At 46.0% G+C, this 17,067-nt stretch overlaps 1 protein-coding gene across 2 annotated transcripts in view; it reads right to left on the reverse strand.

Moving 5' to 3' along the window:
• Positions 1–4,854: 4,854 nt before the first annotated feature.
• Positions 4,855–17,067, reverse strand: part of LOC138580882 (zinc finger protein 809-like) — a 152,566-nt gene continuing 140,353 nt past the window's right edge. For both annotated transcript variants that reach the window (XM_069651775.1, XM_069651774.1), the window contains one exon: positions 4,855–9,433. In XM_069651775.1, the coding sequence (XP_069507876.1) occupies positions 8,763–9,433 (671 nt within the window). In that variant the 3' untranslated portion in view covers positions 4,855–8,762. The remainder of the gene's footprint in view (positions 9,434–17,067) is intronic.

A 17,067-nucleotide genomic window follows, 5' to 3' on the forward strand; every position in this document is an offset into this window, starting at 1 on the left:
TCACAGGCCTCACATCACGACAATAACCATGTCAGTATTCTCTGTTATTCTCGAAAAAACGCCAAAAAATCAGGATCAAGCTCTTGCAAAAACATGAGATATGTGCTCTCAGGATCCTCAAGAGTAGAACCACAACATCTGCAATATCCCCAAGTCTCGCTCCAATGAACAGATGCCTCCTCAGAAGCTGAACAGCATGCAGGGCACATAACTAAATGCTTACAACAGTACCTTTTCCTTTGATAACTGTGAACGCTCACTGTCACACCATTGTTCGTGCCCACCTCCTGAACTGCAGACTTGATAAGGACATGGCGCTCCATAGCATTTTGTTAGGGAGAATTCTCAGAAAAGTGCTAATTCCTCTCTACCATAGAGACCCCCAGCTTTTTTGCTGGACTCTAGGACCTTTTAAATTTTGAAACTGGAGAGAGTTAGACTTTTTTTTCCCACTCTCTAATGTATTTTTCTGTGATTTGAACTCTATGGTTTTGCAGTCTGACAAACTACATAGGCATCTTTTTGCATTGTGTCACACAGGACCTTCAGTGCAGTGACATAAGGAAGTCTTTTAGATTTCACAAGGTTTAAATAACTTACCCTTGGATTAACTACTGTTTCCAAGAGCAGTAAAGTGAAATGGACTTTACTTATATTGTACCTTTCTAGACCCAGCACACACTATCTTACAATAGGATTCTGGAGGGGTTACCTAGTAGCCCCTTTGTCAAACTTCTCATGTAAACATTTTTATGTTACCCTTTACACAATGAATGGCTTGTGGCAGTGGTTACTTTTTACTACCGTGTTGTGTTTTTACTGTGGGCTGCTTCGCAGCCACAGTGAACCACCCATGGGTGCCATTTTTGTCAAAATGGCCCAGATCTTCTTTGTTCGCCATTTAGGTCCTTCTTGCAATTTACTCTGCGTGCCAAACACGGTTTGGCCCCTTTGATCGTTTTGTCTTTGGCAGGCTTCACGAGTGAAACCCACCTCTGGCTCAGGGTGTCTGGTGGGGGCAAGGACAGCCACCCTGCTGGGTGACTGACAGCAAGGCTGGAATGAATGGGAGAAATCTGCATAAAAGGCAAGGCTTTTTGGCTTGGAAGGCAAAGTCGACCACTGGACGAAGGAATCCGAAGAAGAACTTGAAGAGGACGCCTGCTGCAACTCCTGGACCGTTGGTTTGCCCGATGAAGCCCTGAGGCTGTGCTGAAGCTCCAAATTCGTATCGACAGAGAAGCCCTGCAAGGACGACTTCTCCCCTTGAGTTGGTGGGACCAATCAACTCCGAAGTAAGCCACCTGGACATCCTCTCGGAGCTGGTTGAATTTCCATTGCAGTCGCTGCTGAAACCAAATAGCCAGGGAGAGGAACACCAGATCATATGCGTTGCTTTTAAGTTGGCCAAGAGCTCCAGGAAGATCCTCCGGTCTCCCAGGAAGCAGAACTGACCGAGCCTGAGCCACATCAACAGAGTGCTGGACCCCAGAAGCAAGGAAAGCTCAAGTATGCGGTTGTCGTTGGTGACCCGTTGTGGTGCAGGAGTCCCCAGAAGTCCTCCTTCTTGTCCCCACGACTGAGGCTCAGTAGCAACAGGATCTGCAGAGCTGCACAGAGGTCATCTGCTGCATCTTTTCCTCAACTTAAAGGTACTGTAAAGTCTGAGAGAATTTACCACTCGTAGATTTGCTTGCTCTTCTACTTCACAAGTCTCCCGGCTTGTGGCCCTACATTTGATTCTTCTTTTTCACCAAAGACTTCTAAAAACATTGTGCAAAGACTTTTACTCACCAGAATGCTTCAGTCCACATAGACATTTGCCCACTGACATTGGCTTATCCTGGTTCCCTGAATGACTCTCCTCTCCTCTGTTATTGTGTTGCACCTATCCTTCCAGGAAGGGGTTAACTTACTCTGCATTGGGGGGTCCAAAAGTATTTGCCTGCTTAAAGAATATTTGTGATCTCTTGTTTGTTCTAATAACCCTTTCTTTTGACACTCTCAAAGCCTACTCTGAATGTACAGTAATATATTAATGACCATATGTCCTAGCTATTTAAGTCACCTGGGGGTGTAGGAACTGTCTGTGTTCCATCCCCAATGGGTCTTTACTGATTCAGAGAAACCTAAGACTGTGTATTTCTGAAGTGAATTTGAGTGTTGCTTTTATATTGCTCCCTTCTGAAGAAGGCTTGTTTAAATGACTGGTAAATAAATTAATAATTGTTTTATCAAGAAACCTTGAGTATGAGTGTTTATTTCAATACTTGTCACTGTGAACCTCTATGTAACTACTCTACTGCTCACATTGACCCCTCTTGAAATAAGCCTGGCTGCTAGGCCACACTACCAACCTGTGTAGTTCAGACTTATACCAAAGGTTGGGTCCCTATTGCCAGGAGGCTAAGGTTGTTGTAGTTCACCCAAAGGGTACTTCCCCAAATCTTTACACAACACATTTGGACTCTCTCCTTGCCCAATCGCCTTCTCTGTGAGCCCCCCCTGACAGCCAGTCTCCTCTTCTTGGGCATTGGTGGGCCAGGCCTGGCCTGCTGAAGGGGGCCCGAAGTGTCAGTGAAACCTCTGAGCACTGACCCATCATCCGGATCGCAGAACTGTCTTCTCCTTGCATTCCATTTCCACTCTGTACAGCGCTTAGAACGCAAGGACGTTGCAGTCGTTGTAGTCGAGGCCCACATCATCACTCTTCAAGAAGCATAGATGGGAGACTAGCTCCCGCTCAATAACAATGGGACAACCACAGTCGGAGTGCACAGGGAACTCATAGCACCACCAAGGCCAAGGTAAGCCCTCAGTCAGAAAACTGTAGCTATCCATCACTGCCGTCTGTCAGTTTATACGCTCCTGCAGGGTTGTGCGCACCGGGCCGTTGCAACCTTCAGTCCCCCAAGCTCTGTTCACTCTCCGTTGACTGCTCATACCGCTTCTGCTCTCCTTTCATCGCTATCACAGCATCTGTATGCTAGCGCTGGTGTCTCAGGCGGCAACCTCCTCTCTCACACATCAATTTCTTCTAATAATCCACGACAGCTCCTCACTAGGATCACAACCCTTCTATTGGCCATACATTTTACAGATGGCCCCACTGGCCATAAATCTCACGGATGACCCCACTGGCTGCAGTGGCCATAAATCACATGGATAGCCCCACTGGAAATTCAGACCAGTGACCAAAATGTATAAAGGTGGCACTGCTGGAAACTGACCAAAAACAAGTTTCTCTCAACACTCAAGGTGTACTCTAGTCACTGCCAGGATGTTCTCCCAGCCTGCTTCAGTGGCCACGTTCCTCACAGTGGCCTCACTGAGACTCCAAACTGCCAGTTACAGTCAATTCCCAACCCCGGCTGCCCCCTTCCTGCCTGGCAACTGATTTTTGGGACAGGGGTCAGCTCACTTTTGGGGGGCCGGTGGCTGTCCCCCCTAGGTCTCAACGCTTCCTTCCTTCTAGTCACTGCTCACTCTGGACAGCTGCAGGTTCCTGGCCCTTCCCTCAAGCCAGCTTTTCGCCAGTGAAGGTGAAATGAAAGTCTGGTACTCATGTACAGTACCATTGATGGTATCAAAATCAATGTAGCCAATGAAGTCAAAACGCTAGGATTTTACCTAGACTGACCGCTCAACCTTAACAAGCAAGTTAATGCCACAGCTTCAGCAACTAGTTACACCTGCAAGTTAATTCACGCCTGTAAACCTTTTCTATCTACAGACAGTTGCATAACCATAGCACGAGCCCTTATCCTATCAAAACTAGACTACTGCAACACACTCTATCTAGGCACCAGCAAACACAACACACAAACTTCAAACCTTGCAAAATAATGCCCTTAGAACAGCACTAGGCATTCCCAAAGGTCTCCGCATATCTGACCAAAGAAGAAATATCAACTGGCTGTCCATCAATGACCGTATCAAACTTAAAACCCTGAACATCACACACAACTGTCTTAACAACAAAGCAAACGCATACCTCAATGAGAAATTTACTAGGTTGACATCGGACCGCCTTTTTAGAAAGGCTCAAACAAATAGTATCAGAATCCCAAATTTCAACCTGAAAAGAACTGGAGGTACAAGGTTCCCAGTACTGGCTGCTAATCTGTGGAATTCTATTCCTGATCCACTTAGAGCCACTCACTCATTTCAGATGTTCAAAACTAATGTCAAACTCTGTTTACAAACCAACGACTTCTGACACCTTTCCTCATACGACAGATCTCCTAGACACTTCTTCCCTCTCCCGATGCCATCCCCTTATCCCCTTCAACCATCCCCTTATCCCCTTCAACCTCTGTCAACTGTAAATATATTCTAATATGCCTGCTTGTAATTGTACAGACAAGCCTGCAACTGTAACATAAGAAATGCAAGATATTTATAATTGTAAGATATGCCTGTAACTGTAACATAAGGAATGTAAGATACTCATGTAACTGTAACCTAAGCGCCCAGTTGCCTAACGGCCCGGTTGCGCTCTATATTCATTAGGTAAATCCAAGGGTAAGTAAGTAGGAAGGTACAGAGGAGACATCCACCGGCCTCCTCTCTGAGGCTGCTTCACTCCAACTGACATTCCTGGAACTTGCAGGGGCACTCACACCACAACATTCCAGAGACATAACATTCTACCAGGCAAGCATTCATGCAGGACCAAGGCAGGGAACACTAAGACACAACACCTTACTACCTTATGCGCTCCCAAATATCAATCAGTGATTTGTACAGAGGCCATCTCATCCGTCTCGCCCACAGCACCACACCACTGTATCCTAGCAGATATTGCCGGCAGCCGCAGTCCTGCTGATATATAAGGAAAACCCTAGTCAATAGTGATAGTATCATGTTTTATTAAGCCCCTACCTCTTTTAAGACAGTGATATGTGGCGTTGTTACTCAATATCATTGTACTCAATTTATACACTGAAAGACGAGGAAAGAATGACTTGCTCATATCAGAATTCAAACCAGTGACTGCAAGTTGCACTCAGATAGCTGACACAAGTGTATACCTTGCTGTCCAATCTTACTGAAATCCCAATTCATAGTATTCTTCCTTTCTTTACTAAATGCACTGGGAGCAGTTATGTCAATAAACATAGGCCTTCTAAATGCTTTGTCGTCATTTCATAACAGCCGTATAAACTCTTGATTTGGGATATTCCAGAAGATCGGCACTTTATAATTTTCTTCTGTAAAATTTGCAGTACCAGAATCACTCATCCTGAAATAGTACAGAATATGCAATCCCAAATAATCTGCTGGACTACTATGTTTATTTACATGCACAATCCCACTCCCATGAACTGGTACTTCCAGGAGCCAGGTCCGAGGCTACGTACAAAGCTGTATGGTAGACACTGCATAGATCTCTTTTTCCGGTGTGCTCCAAGCATCCAATAAATGCATTGCCGTACTTTCAACTATTTGTAACCTTCAAACAGATTTAAATTCTCAATTTTTAACTACCCGTTTATACATTGTTGATCAATGTGGGGTCACTGTAAGTCGCTGCAATTGACATTATGTTTTCTTGGCGCAGTTTCCAACATGGTGATTGTATTGCCGCTGTTACTTCTTTTCATTACCTTTGGAAGGATTTTAATTCACGCTTTCCATCTCCACTAAAACTTGTCCATGCTCTGCTGGTGGAAAGGTGTTGCAAGCTATTCAGAGGGCCTTTAATGGTAGGGTTCTATGTGATTCCATTGAGTTTTTTACATCGCAGGAAAATTCATCAAATTCTTTTGTGACATCTAACCGCAAATTTATTCGGGGGTACCCTGCCACTCCCCACCCCCTAGCCTTCTCTACCTTTTTTATTACCTTAACGCCCCCACCCACATACATTTGCGGCAAATCCACAGATGGAACCTCCCTATCCCTAATGGTAGTATTGCACTTGCCAATGATTCCTGTGAGGCCCTTGTCGCCACCTTTGCTCGAAAAGAGTTGCATATATAGAACCTACTGTTGTAGATTAATGTGTTCTTGGTGTGCCAGCAAAGTGCATAGCATTTTTCAAGTGAAAGTATGATCCAATACCGAACAACCCCTCCCATCTTCTAAAATCAGAAGGATAACACAGAAATGCAAGTTGGCGCGATACTTTGTAGTTTGTTGCGTGTAGATGCAGAGTTTTTTTGCAATATGTTTATTTTTATTTGTTTGGTATTTACAATGCACCTATACACATTGTATTTCGACTCCCAACAAGACAAGAGGGTGGGGGGAACATGGAGGACAAAACAAACATGATCCTACTAGGCCTTTTGACATTCAAATCGTGCAAGTGCAGTAACAAGAAGTGCAGGGTAGAGGAGAGGGTGGGAGAGGGAATGCCGGTCAGGGCAGAAGGGCCCATGAGAAAAGCGAGTGCCAGGGTAGGCCAGGTGGACAGAGCCAGGGGAAAGCAGAGAGTGCAGGGGGAGGAAGGCCCTCGAGCTAAGTGTGAAGTAAGGGCTGGGAGGGTGCAGGCCCAGCTAGGTTAGTGCGGGTTGGGGGGCCCAGAAAGGCAAGTGGAGGTTGAAGGGTGAGGGGTCAGGGTAGACCAAGTGCAGGGGTAGACTGGACTAGGGGGGCCTGGTGCCCTGTAAGACTCTGGAGGAACCAGGCAGCCAGTCAAGGGCAGATAGGGACATTAGCAGGAGAGGGGGAGATGGAAGGAAGAAGAGAAAAGGAAGGTCTTGAGAAGTTTCCGGAACTTAAGGAGATCCAGCTAAAGTCTGAGAGGGGCAGGGAGGCCATTCCAGAGGGAGGAACCTGTGGAGGAGAGAGATGTACCCCCTAATCTCTGCTTAGAAAAGCATCTGATCTATAGAGTTGGGGCTAGATGACCGAAGGGCCCTAGCAGGGAGTTATTTATGGAGACAGAGTTGGATGTAGCAGGGTCCCAGGCCCAGGAAAGTCTTGTGGATGATGCAGAGGGTCTTCAACTTGATCCTTGCAGCATCCGGGAGCCAGTGGAGAAATTGTTGGGCTGGAGAGATGCGGTCCCTGGGTTTGAGTCCAAGGATAAGTCTTGCAGTCCTGTTCTGGATTAGTGGAAAGGGGCGAAGGGAGGAGTTAGGCAGATTCAGGAAGAGGCTGTTGCAGTCGTCCAGCCTCGAGAGGCCCAGAGCTCTGGAGAAGTTGAGTTTCTGGGGGAAGGTGAGGAAAGGGAGAATGCCTCTCAGGAGGTGCAGCTGAAAGTGGGCCTTCTTGGAAAGGTTTGTGATGTGAGGAGAGAAGGAGAGAGAGAAGTTGAAGATGACACCAAGGTTTTTTGCCTCACAGGAGGGTGAGGGGAAGGGACCCATGGTTGGCGAGCAGAGTGTGAGAGGGAAAGAGGGAGCAGGGGTCCCAATGAGAAGGTTCTCTGTCTTACTGGCATTAAGGCAGGGATCATAAGCAGTGCACCATGCCTAAATAGCAGACAGGCAGACAGGAATGAGAGAGGAAGATGAAGAGGCAGAGGAGGGAAGCTTAAAGGAGAGCTGTGTGTCATCCGCATAACACTTGAAGTTAGGAGAGAAGGTGGAGATCAAATGGGCTAGAGGGGCCTTTCCCCACATTTGTTCCCTAGGTTTTTGACAATCCCTTCCTACTTTATGCTAGTGGCTTTCTTCACTGTGGTATGTCTTTTCAGTGTGGGTTAGTTCCACTTTGACAAACATGACTGTCCCACACTTTTCATGGACAAACATGACTTTTGTAACATTGGAAATTATGTTTACAGTTTCTACTGTTCCCCTAGATATCTGCCAAATCGCTGTACAAGTCCCCCACAAAAAACAGGCAACATATTTCCAGTAGGCCCCTATGACCATACCGTACTTGTGTTGGAATGCATCTATTTTCTGCCTTCAATATTTAATTTTCAGGTCTTTGTCTTTAAGCTACTTCTTTTGCCTTATCATTTGATTTAGGCTTGGGGCATGGAGTGAACTGTTGGATATTGGTAGTACCCGGAATCAGTTTTATGTGAATTAACGTCTGCTCTAATTGTTATGAAACTTGTTGTTTTTTTTGTATGTGTTGAGCACCTTGAAACTGGCTTGTCCGGTAACAACTTTGCGCTCAATAAATATGTTTCCATCGATGTATCTATCTAATTACTCTTGGTTAATGATCTAATCTGTAAAATATTGAGCCCGCTTTACTTTGTTGAGTAATTTCAATTCCTACTGATACACTTAACTGGGCCCCTGTGTGTAATTAGCTATCCAGTTCAGTGGGTGCACTTGCATTTTGGTTGTTCAGTTGTTGATTTGCAGTTTGGTGGTTATGCAGAAGTTCCACTAGTATAGTTTGTCGCTCACTGTAGTCATTGTTAAACTTAGAAACGTCCTGTATTTCACATATGCCGGCTGTTTGTATTCTATTAGAAATCATGTACCATTTCTGTTTGAAGCAGTTAAGGTCCCATGTGTTACCCCGTTCCATTCACATGTAAGCAACAATAGAACAACAGATGTTCCTCACTGTGGGTTTTATTTCTTGTGCCTTGGTTAAAGGTCTGTTGCTTCTATGTGTACAGGACTTCTCGCTGGGCAGGTACTTGGTGAGGTAAATGGTTCTGGTGGTTTGCAACCTCCTTTCTCTGTGATTTGCTCTGTTGAAGCGTTGATTGTCATCTCTTGCCCTCTAAGGCATTCGAGAAGCAAGCTATAATTCTTGTCTTCCAATGCCGGTGCATAGGTCCCTATTTTTCATATTATTGCACTGTTTGCTCATTATTTCCCACGCGCTTGAATGCCCACTCAGGGTTGGTGTTTCTTTTGGTGATTTTTTAAATCGCATTTCCAAGTGAAGCGTTTTTCACAGTGTGTGCACTTGTATGGTTTCTCCCCAGTATGTATTCTCATGTGCCCATTCAGATTGTCTTTCCGACTGAATGTTTTGTGACAGAACATGCATTCATATGGTTTGTCGCCTGTATGTATCCTTTGATGCACAGCAAGCTTGGTCTTGCGAACAAAGCTTTTCCCACAGTCACCACACATAAATGGCTTTGGTCCTGCATGTGATCCCATGTGTCTGAGAAGATCCTCATTCAGACTGTCGCTCGTTTCACGTTCAGTACACGCGTGTGCTTGCTGATGCTGTTGTGTGCTTGGAAGAACATTCTGAAAGGGTGAATTGCTCAAATGACTCTCGTTGGCATGTTTCGGGGATACGCAGACTTGGCCGCTTCCCTGATTCAAATTGATTAGTTCGGAATCACCAATCTCGTTATCGCATTGGTAGGTTGTCTCTCTTTTGAGTGGCTGGTAATTTTCACACCACAGGTTGATCCTTGAGTTTGGTCCCTTGTCGAGGTTCTCAAATGACTTCTTGTTTTTTAACCCAGAATTTGCTTTGAGGAATGCAGCTGCTTGGAGGCGTTGTGCAGACTTCACAACTTTCTTTTGCCTGTATGTACTTCGATAACCTGTTGAATTTTAAAAAAGAGCCAATTAATAGCTTTCTACATGTAACATAATGCCATGGAGGGAATCTTTGATTCTAGACTAGGGCTATGGATAGATGTGCATAAAAAACAAAACACTTATATGCTGAAGTATAAGGTGGAAATACTTACTGTAACATTCTTTTTTGCAGGGTATATTGGGTTTTTCGATTTACATGTAATAAAGTAGTTGGTCTAGAATAGCTGAGCTTGTTTAGTTGAGGTTACTGTAATAAGCGTCAAGCTGGGCGTGTCTGTAATAGGATTCACATATGACGTCTATGTGCAAGAGGAAATGTTGTGCAGGGCCACATTTAGACTGTATATTGTCACACCTCTGTGGAATAAATTACAGGGCAATCTGCAATTCGCTACATAAAAGCCTGTAAATAACGTCCTTATTAGCACCTGGGGGAGAGGCGTTGACCAATCAAGTAGCCAGGAATGCGGGCAGAATTGCACAGTGACCGCCTGCATTCTCTCTGCCATCAGAGCACCTCCTCTGGGCGTCTGCCATCTTTTTTCTTCAGTCGCCCTCCCCCATGTCAGCCCACACACACACACCCAGTCTTTTTCCTGCAACCACCTCCACTCCTCTCCACACCCAAACCCACTTACCTGCTCATAGCCTCCTGTAGCACGTCATCTCAGCCTCACCCCGCTATGTAAATAGAAAAAAGGACTTACTCCATTTTCTATTTTACACAGGGACAGACATCACTGTTTCTTGTTTTTTTCCTCAGGCGATTGGACTTGTGCAGTATGCTCAGAGCCAATCTCCCTTTGAGAATAATAATTTAAAAAAGTGGTCACAGTATTAAACCCCCAGCGGAAGACCCCGGGGAGCTAACAGGGATAAACCGTGTCAATGGGAAGCAGACTGCAAGGGTAAAGCAAGGTCCACAATGCGTGCAGGCCTACTGTGCTCAGTCTGGCGGGCCTTTACTGACACTCTACTGCTAGCAGAGTTTATTAGTCTAAAAAATGACATTACTAATCGGCTATAACAAATTTTTATAGTTGAGTAGCGACATCATGATGCCTGCTAATTGAGCCAGCACGGAGCAGAATTCCTGCTGCCAATGGAACACTCATGTTAAACTGATACTTTTCAGATTACTTTATTCTAAAACATTTCTCTGTGACACCATAGTATGTTTATTTTGTGCACTGCTGGAGTTCAGAACAGGAAATCAAGACAACCGGATTGTTTTCACTTATTATAAACCATACATCATCCTTTATAAATGCATTGTATGCAACTACTTCATATTGTTTTGCAACATGGACTCTTCATATTGATATCGTTTGTCTCCAAACAGATTCTAAATTGATTATATGGCTCGACACTGGAAGATCGCTTGCCTTAGAGTAAGCAAGAGAATTGAATGATGGTCCGGAAATGAAAAGCACAGAATAAAATACCCCACACAGTACATAAACAGGATATTGCTAGTCACATCATTCAATTAAGGCCTCGCTGAAACCGTGGGTTTCTCTGCATTGACAGGAGGTCCCTCCCAGACTGTGGGTTTCAACATTTTCATTCACCAGACCATTGACTTCTCTGCATTGAATTCAGGTCTCTCACAGATCTTGGGCACCTCAGCATTCAATTCAGATATCGCCCCAACGATGGATCTTTCAGCATTCAATTCAAGTCGCTCCCAGACCACGGGTTTCTCTCCCCCCTCATTCAGGGTCCCATTCAGGCACTCAATAAAGACCCTTCTGCCAAGGGTCGCTTTTTCTTTTACACTGTCAGGCTTCCTTTGGGCTTCCTTTGGGTTATCTGCTTAGCTTGAGGCTGCCCTCTTGTGGGTTGGTCCTCTGGGTTACCTTCTTCCAGAATAGCTATTGCAAGGTTGTCAAGATGCCAACTACCTCTATCTAGGTATTGGTTTCTCTGTGGATCCAGGGACCAATGTGAATCCCACCGGCGTCCCACCAATCTTCCCCCTTCTTTTATTATAGTCATTTCAGAATCCTTGTAATTACCTCAGCCTTTGGGATTTCCTGGGCTGGCTATGCATTTATTTCAGGGTGTTGGGCTTGTCTAGGAATTGTGTTTCCACCAACCGATTTTCAAATCCATCTAACTGGGTTTCTCTGTGTTGTATAATGAGGTTTCTCTCACCTGTTTCTCCAAAATCTCTATGTATGCGGCTTGCAATATTGCTGTTTTCTTTCACTCCTGCCGGTGCCTGCTTGGGTATCCCTGGTGTTTGGTGGTCACCAGCAAGCAACCCCAGACATCTAGCAGCTACTCCACCTAAACCTGGGGTTTGCAGCTGCTCTCCTCGCGAGTTCATGAACTTATTTATTCCCGCTCCTCCAGAAACTGCTTCCACTCACTTTCATGTGTTGTGCTGGACTGGCCAACTGGCAAGCTTGTATCAGTGGATGTTCCGGATCCTTTTCAGATTTTAGATTCTCATTATTATTGCCCAAATATGTATCAGACCTTTGCACCAGGGAATTCTGGAATTGTGGTATGTTTCTGAATGACTTTGTGTACAGGGTCAACATAGGGTAGTAATACTGTTCCTTGGTGGGGGTGGTGAGCCTGTGGTATACACTCCTTTCGCCCTCAGGGTAACACAATGTGTTGTAGCCGGATTGACCCAGTCCCTGCGGACAAGCCCCCTCACTACGACCGAGAGGCCATCCAACTTCCCACATATGCACTACTAGAATGCAAGAGGCCCGGAGTCCAAACATGCTTTGGGAGAGTGCTGGTGTGGACACTGTTCAAATCTCTGTTCTGCCAGATGCATTTAGAGCCTGTATCCTGTTCGTCGTGGGAAAGATTCTGCCCAGGCAAGTGTCCCGCAGGCATCCTGTATACAGAGCTTGAGTAGGCGTCAGAGTAGATTTCTTGGTATTTAATGAGCGACCCAAAGAGAACAATTGGTCCAGGGCTGTTGAAGGTAGGAGATCGACTCTGCCAGAAAGAGCCAGGCGTCCAAGTACAGGAAGATGTGGATGATGTGCTGGTGCAGAGAAAATATTGACAGCTGCCATGACTTTGGTAAAAACTCTCTGAGAAAAGATGATACCAAGGGGGTGCACTCTGAACTGACAGCAATGAGCTGTCATAGCAAACCTCATGAAAAGAGCCTCTTCCACCGTCGAAGAGAAGAGGGGATTTGTGCCATTCAACCTCTCCTTCAGAAGGAAGGAGTGAAGTCTGAGAGATCCAGTCCTGCCCCTCTTGGGCACTATGAAGAAAATATGCAGAAACCCTCCAGAGTCTCGAACGGGGGAACTAACCCTACTGCTTTAATACAGATCAACTTGTCTCTCTCTTGTGGGAGAGCCAAAAAAAGGTTGTTGGAGCATGGACATCAGTTTCTGCATGGCCTGTCGCAGAGTATCAGAGCTCCGTTGTCACCTGTTTTGCATCAGCCATGCCAATTAGAATGGACTCCTTATCCAAAGGTAGATCAGCTGCAACCTTGGCTGTGTCTCAACATAAAGAAAGATTGCAGGCAACGAGCAATGTGTCCGTATTAGCTTGGCAGAGCTGGAGGACACTGTTCTGATATACCATTTTGCCCACGAAATTCAATGCATTTTATTCCTAACCTGGTGGAGTAGAGAAAGAATAGGAGGTGGATGAAGCCACAGAAGCACTTACTTGTGATGTTGCATCCAGCACCGCTGCTGACTCAGCAGATGGAAAGAAGAGCTGCACAACGTTTCATTCCACCTACGAGGCTAAGAACCTCAGGGTCATCTTTGACTCCACCCTTTCCTTCTCCGCCCACATCTCTGAGGTCTCTAAAAAGTCAAATTTCCTAATGGAGCTCCTCTGGAGGTACTCTGCCTTTCCTCTCCTTCCCCCATAAGCTCGTGGTATCCCAAGCTCTGGTTCTCTCTAGCTTGGACTATTGTAACAGCCTCTTTCTAAATCCTCCGCCCTCTGCCCTCTGCAACTAATCCAGAACAGGACTGCGAGACTTGTCCTTGGCCTCAAGCCGTGGAATCGTATCTCTCCAGCTCTGAAATCACTCCATTGGCTCCCAGTGGATGCAAGGATTAAATTCAAAACCCTCTGCATTGTCCACAAGGCTTTCTTGGGCCTGGGTCCAAAATACCTTTAGCTATCCCTCCACAAATACCTCCTCCCTCAAGCTCTCTGCTCCTCTACCTCCAACTCCCTCAGGGTCAGTCGTTTTTCGAAGAAACAAGCTGGGGTAGATCTCTGTCTTCGGCTGGGGCCTCCCTCCGGAACAGCCTCCCTGCCACTCTAAAACTTGAGGAGAACCATCTACGGTTCCAGAAGCACCTCAAGACCTTCCTCTTTTCTTCTGCCTTCGTTCCCTCTCTCCCCTGCGGATCTGTTCTCTCTTGGCACCGTACACCTGGACACCCTCTGTCCTCCGGGCCCAGGTACCTGCTCACCCTGCTACCCTCCCACACTGCCTCCGGGCCTCCCCTTGCACTGGGGTCTGTATCTATACCCATACAGCCCCCCCCTTTTTCTTCCTGCACTTATCAGACCTACCCTGTCTGCTGCCTTAAACCTAGCACTTGCAAACTGCTGGCTGCACTTCCACTGTTTGTTGCCTTTATTATTTATTTATTGTTCTTTATCTGTTTCTCCTCTCCTTAGCACTGTCCATTTCTCCCCCCTTCCATGCACTTTTCCCCTCCCCCTCTCCCATGAACTTGCGCATTCTCAATGTCACCGGGCCTAGTAAGATAGCTGTTTTGTTCTCCCCTGTTCCCCTCCCTTGCCTTGTCGCGCTCTGAAACACTTGTGTACGAGCGCAATAGAAATAAAATATCAATATCATCCGAAGTAGTTTGGTAGCAACCATCCAGCTTCTTCTTGTAGCCTGAAACACATAGCAGGGCATCCCGTATGTTCCTTGCATTTTCCACCATGCCCCATTGCAGAGTAGTCCCCAACCTTTCCAGCTTACCTGCCAAGGCAGTCGCTAAGAACTTTATTTTGTCTGGGGCAGGTGCCTTTTGACTCAGGAATTCCATCACATTGATGATGCAATCATGAAAAGTCTGAATGGAAGCAAGCCGTTCTTTCTCCTCAGCCTTTTCGTTTGGGTCAGAAGAATCCAAAGTAGGGTCCATGACAGTGGGAGCCAGGTTTTCTGGAGGTAATAGCGATAGTGAGTCCTGCAGAGGCAGTGGCGGTGCCATAGGTGGCAGAGGCGCCACAGGAGAAGAAGCATCGGGGCAGGTAGCGCCTTTGAGTGGATCCCAGGTAGGAATATACTCTGCTCTCTAAGAAGGCCAGGCACCTCAGTCAAGAGTTAGCCGGCTGCTGACACACGCCCTTGGCAAAACCCTGATGTTGTGCCATGGCAGACACTCAATGAGGATTCTTGTAACAAAATGACTCAATTACCCAGTAACACAATGACTCCATTACCCCCTTCTGGTCAATTGAGATGCAGGGAACGTATCACTTTGCCTGGATGCCCTTGAGAATAAAACATTTTTACTGATCTTTTTGTTTTCCACAACTTCAGTAGTCTGCTGAGGGGTGTGCTAATACGGCTACCACAAATCAACAGACAGCCAGAATCAAATATGAAGTATAACAACGGTTTATTTTGGGATTATGTTCAGGTCAGGCCCAAAACAACACACAGGGTGTATGGAAGGCAAATACATAGAGTCTCAAGGTTCCTAAGCTGACCCCCTCCTGGGGTCATGTCTCAATTCAGTCTCTCTTCCCCCCCCCCTCTCTCTCTCTCTCTCTCTCTCTCTCTCTCTCTCTCTCTCTCTCTCTCTCTCTCTTTCTTTCTTTCTTTCTTTCTTTCTCTCTCTCTCTCTCTCTCTCTCTTCCCCTCTCCCTCTCCCTCTCCCTCTGCCATCTGCATTTGAGCTCTGATGGTTTCCCCATTGGCCTTCCAAGTGCGGGTTTAAAGGGTTTCCAAAATGTTACCTTTGAAAACAACAAATAGTTATTTATGGACCGCTTAAAGGTGGTGTTCCAGTTTCTCGCAGACCAGGAGCTGGTTTGACAGCCTCTTGGGCATCCTAGCCTTCCTATTGGGTTTCCCAAGATTTCTCGATCTGGCCACATCTATCTACCTCACCTCTCTGTGCTAAGCTCCCTCCGCCTTTCTCTATTGCCTGCCTTGTGCTAGTCATGCCCTGTTATACCTCATGGTGCTGCTTAAATACTTGGCTTTCCCTAAAGCCTTCTTCTACTATGCAGCTCTTTCAGTTCCCCCACTCTCCCAGAATCTTTTTAGGTGCTCAGTTTCTAGCTCCTTCAACCTTCTAATCTCCTTGTCCTCCCTCTCGAGCTCCATACACCTGCTGATCCTCTCCTTTTCCACCTTCCAACATCTAACACCTCTTGCTACTTCCTCCTCCAGATCTTGATCAACCTCCACCACTGAAAACAGTGTTCTCTTCTTCCTCAAACTTCCAAACAATATCCTCTTCCTTCTTCTCCTCTTCCAACTCTGGTAGGTCGTCTTGACCCATCTCTATACCAGGCTCCTCATCAGCCTATTGGGTATCTCCTCTAACTACCTCTTCAATCTCTCCTCCTCTTTTTCTCTTATCGGTTCCCTCCTGAACTATTCTTCTCTCTCTCTTCAAATGCTCACTTTTTCCTAAACCACTGTTTCCTCCTCGTTTCTTTTTTCCTTTGCTTCTTTGAGCATCATTCCCCTTCTGCGTATATTGGATCAGTTTAGCAATTCCAATCTTCACCACAACCTCCTCAATATCTTGACCAACTATAGCTGTAGTACTTCCCCATCCACCTCCTTGGTCTCTTCCTCATATGAGCTCCTCGTGACTCTCCTCGTCTACCATCTTGAACTCTCCTCCAGTTTCCTTGTGACTCTCTTCCCTAGCCCTTGTCTTCCTGCTCTCTATGTTCCTGCTGCTCTTCTGAAAATACCTCCTTAGTTCTCTCTACCTCCTTGGTTTCTCTTACTGTTAACTCCTTATAACTCTACTCCTCCATCGCCTTGACCTATACTCCTAACCCTCTCCTCTTTCTTCTCTGTACTCCTGCATTTCTTCTCCAACCACCTTTTAAAATACGGTTCCATGTAATAATGTCCCCGCAAAAATATCTCCTGACAAAGAAGTTGCAGTTTTTTGCGGAGACATTATCACATTGAGCATGCGGGGGACACCTCCGCAAACCCCCAAATATTTCTTTCTTTTTTTTACAAGTGGAGCAGGGGACATCTCCGCAACCCGTCCCCATACATAACGTCACCATATATAATGTCGCCAATGGCTTTTCCCGGCGACATCATGTATGTGGACATTATTACCTGAGACCTAAAATAAATGTTTTACTCTCCCCACAATTACAAATATTCATTTTCCTACTTTATATATTTACCACCAATATCCTGACAACCCTCCATCTCATTGTATTCTAGTGGTAACTCGCTTTGCCTTGTCACCACCTCCTTCAGTCTAACTTTAACCTCCCTGTCATTACTATCACAAGTCTCCAAGAGGGTGGTCTTGCAATCTGGCCTACAAGCGCTTCCTGTTCTGTCTCCTTCCACAAACTACTTCAGCTCCTTCCTTCAGCTCTCTCCAACACTGGCTGACTGAGCCCATGGCGCTGCCTTCCAGCTTCTCTTTGGAGAAAGGGGACTAAG

Source organism: Ambystoma mexicanum, chromosome 3p (genome assembly GCF_040938575.1).
Source record: "Ambystoma mexicanum isolate Mex_15411 chromosome 3p, UKY_AmexF1_1, whole genome shotgun sequence".
NCBI classification, from domain to species: domain Eukaryota; kingdom Metazoa; phylum Chordata; class Amphibia; order Caudata; family Ambystomatidae; genus Ambystoma; species Ambystoma mexicanum.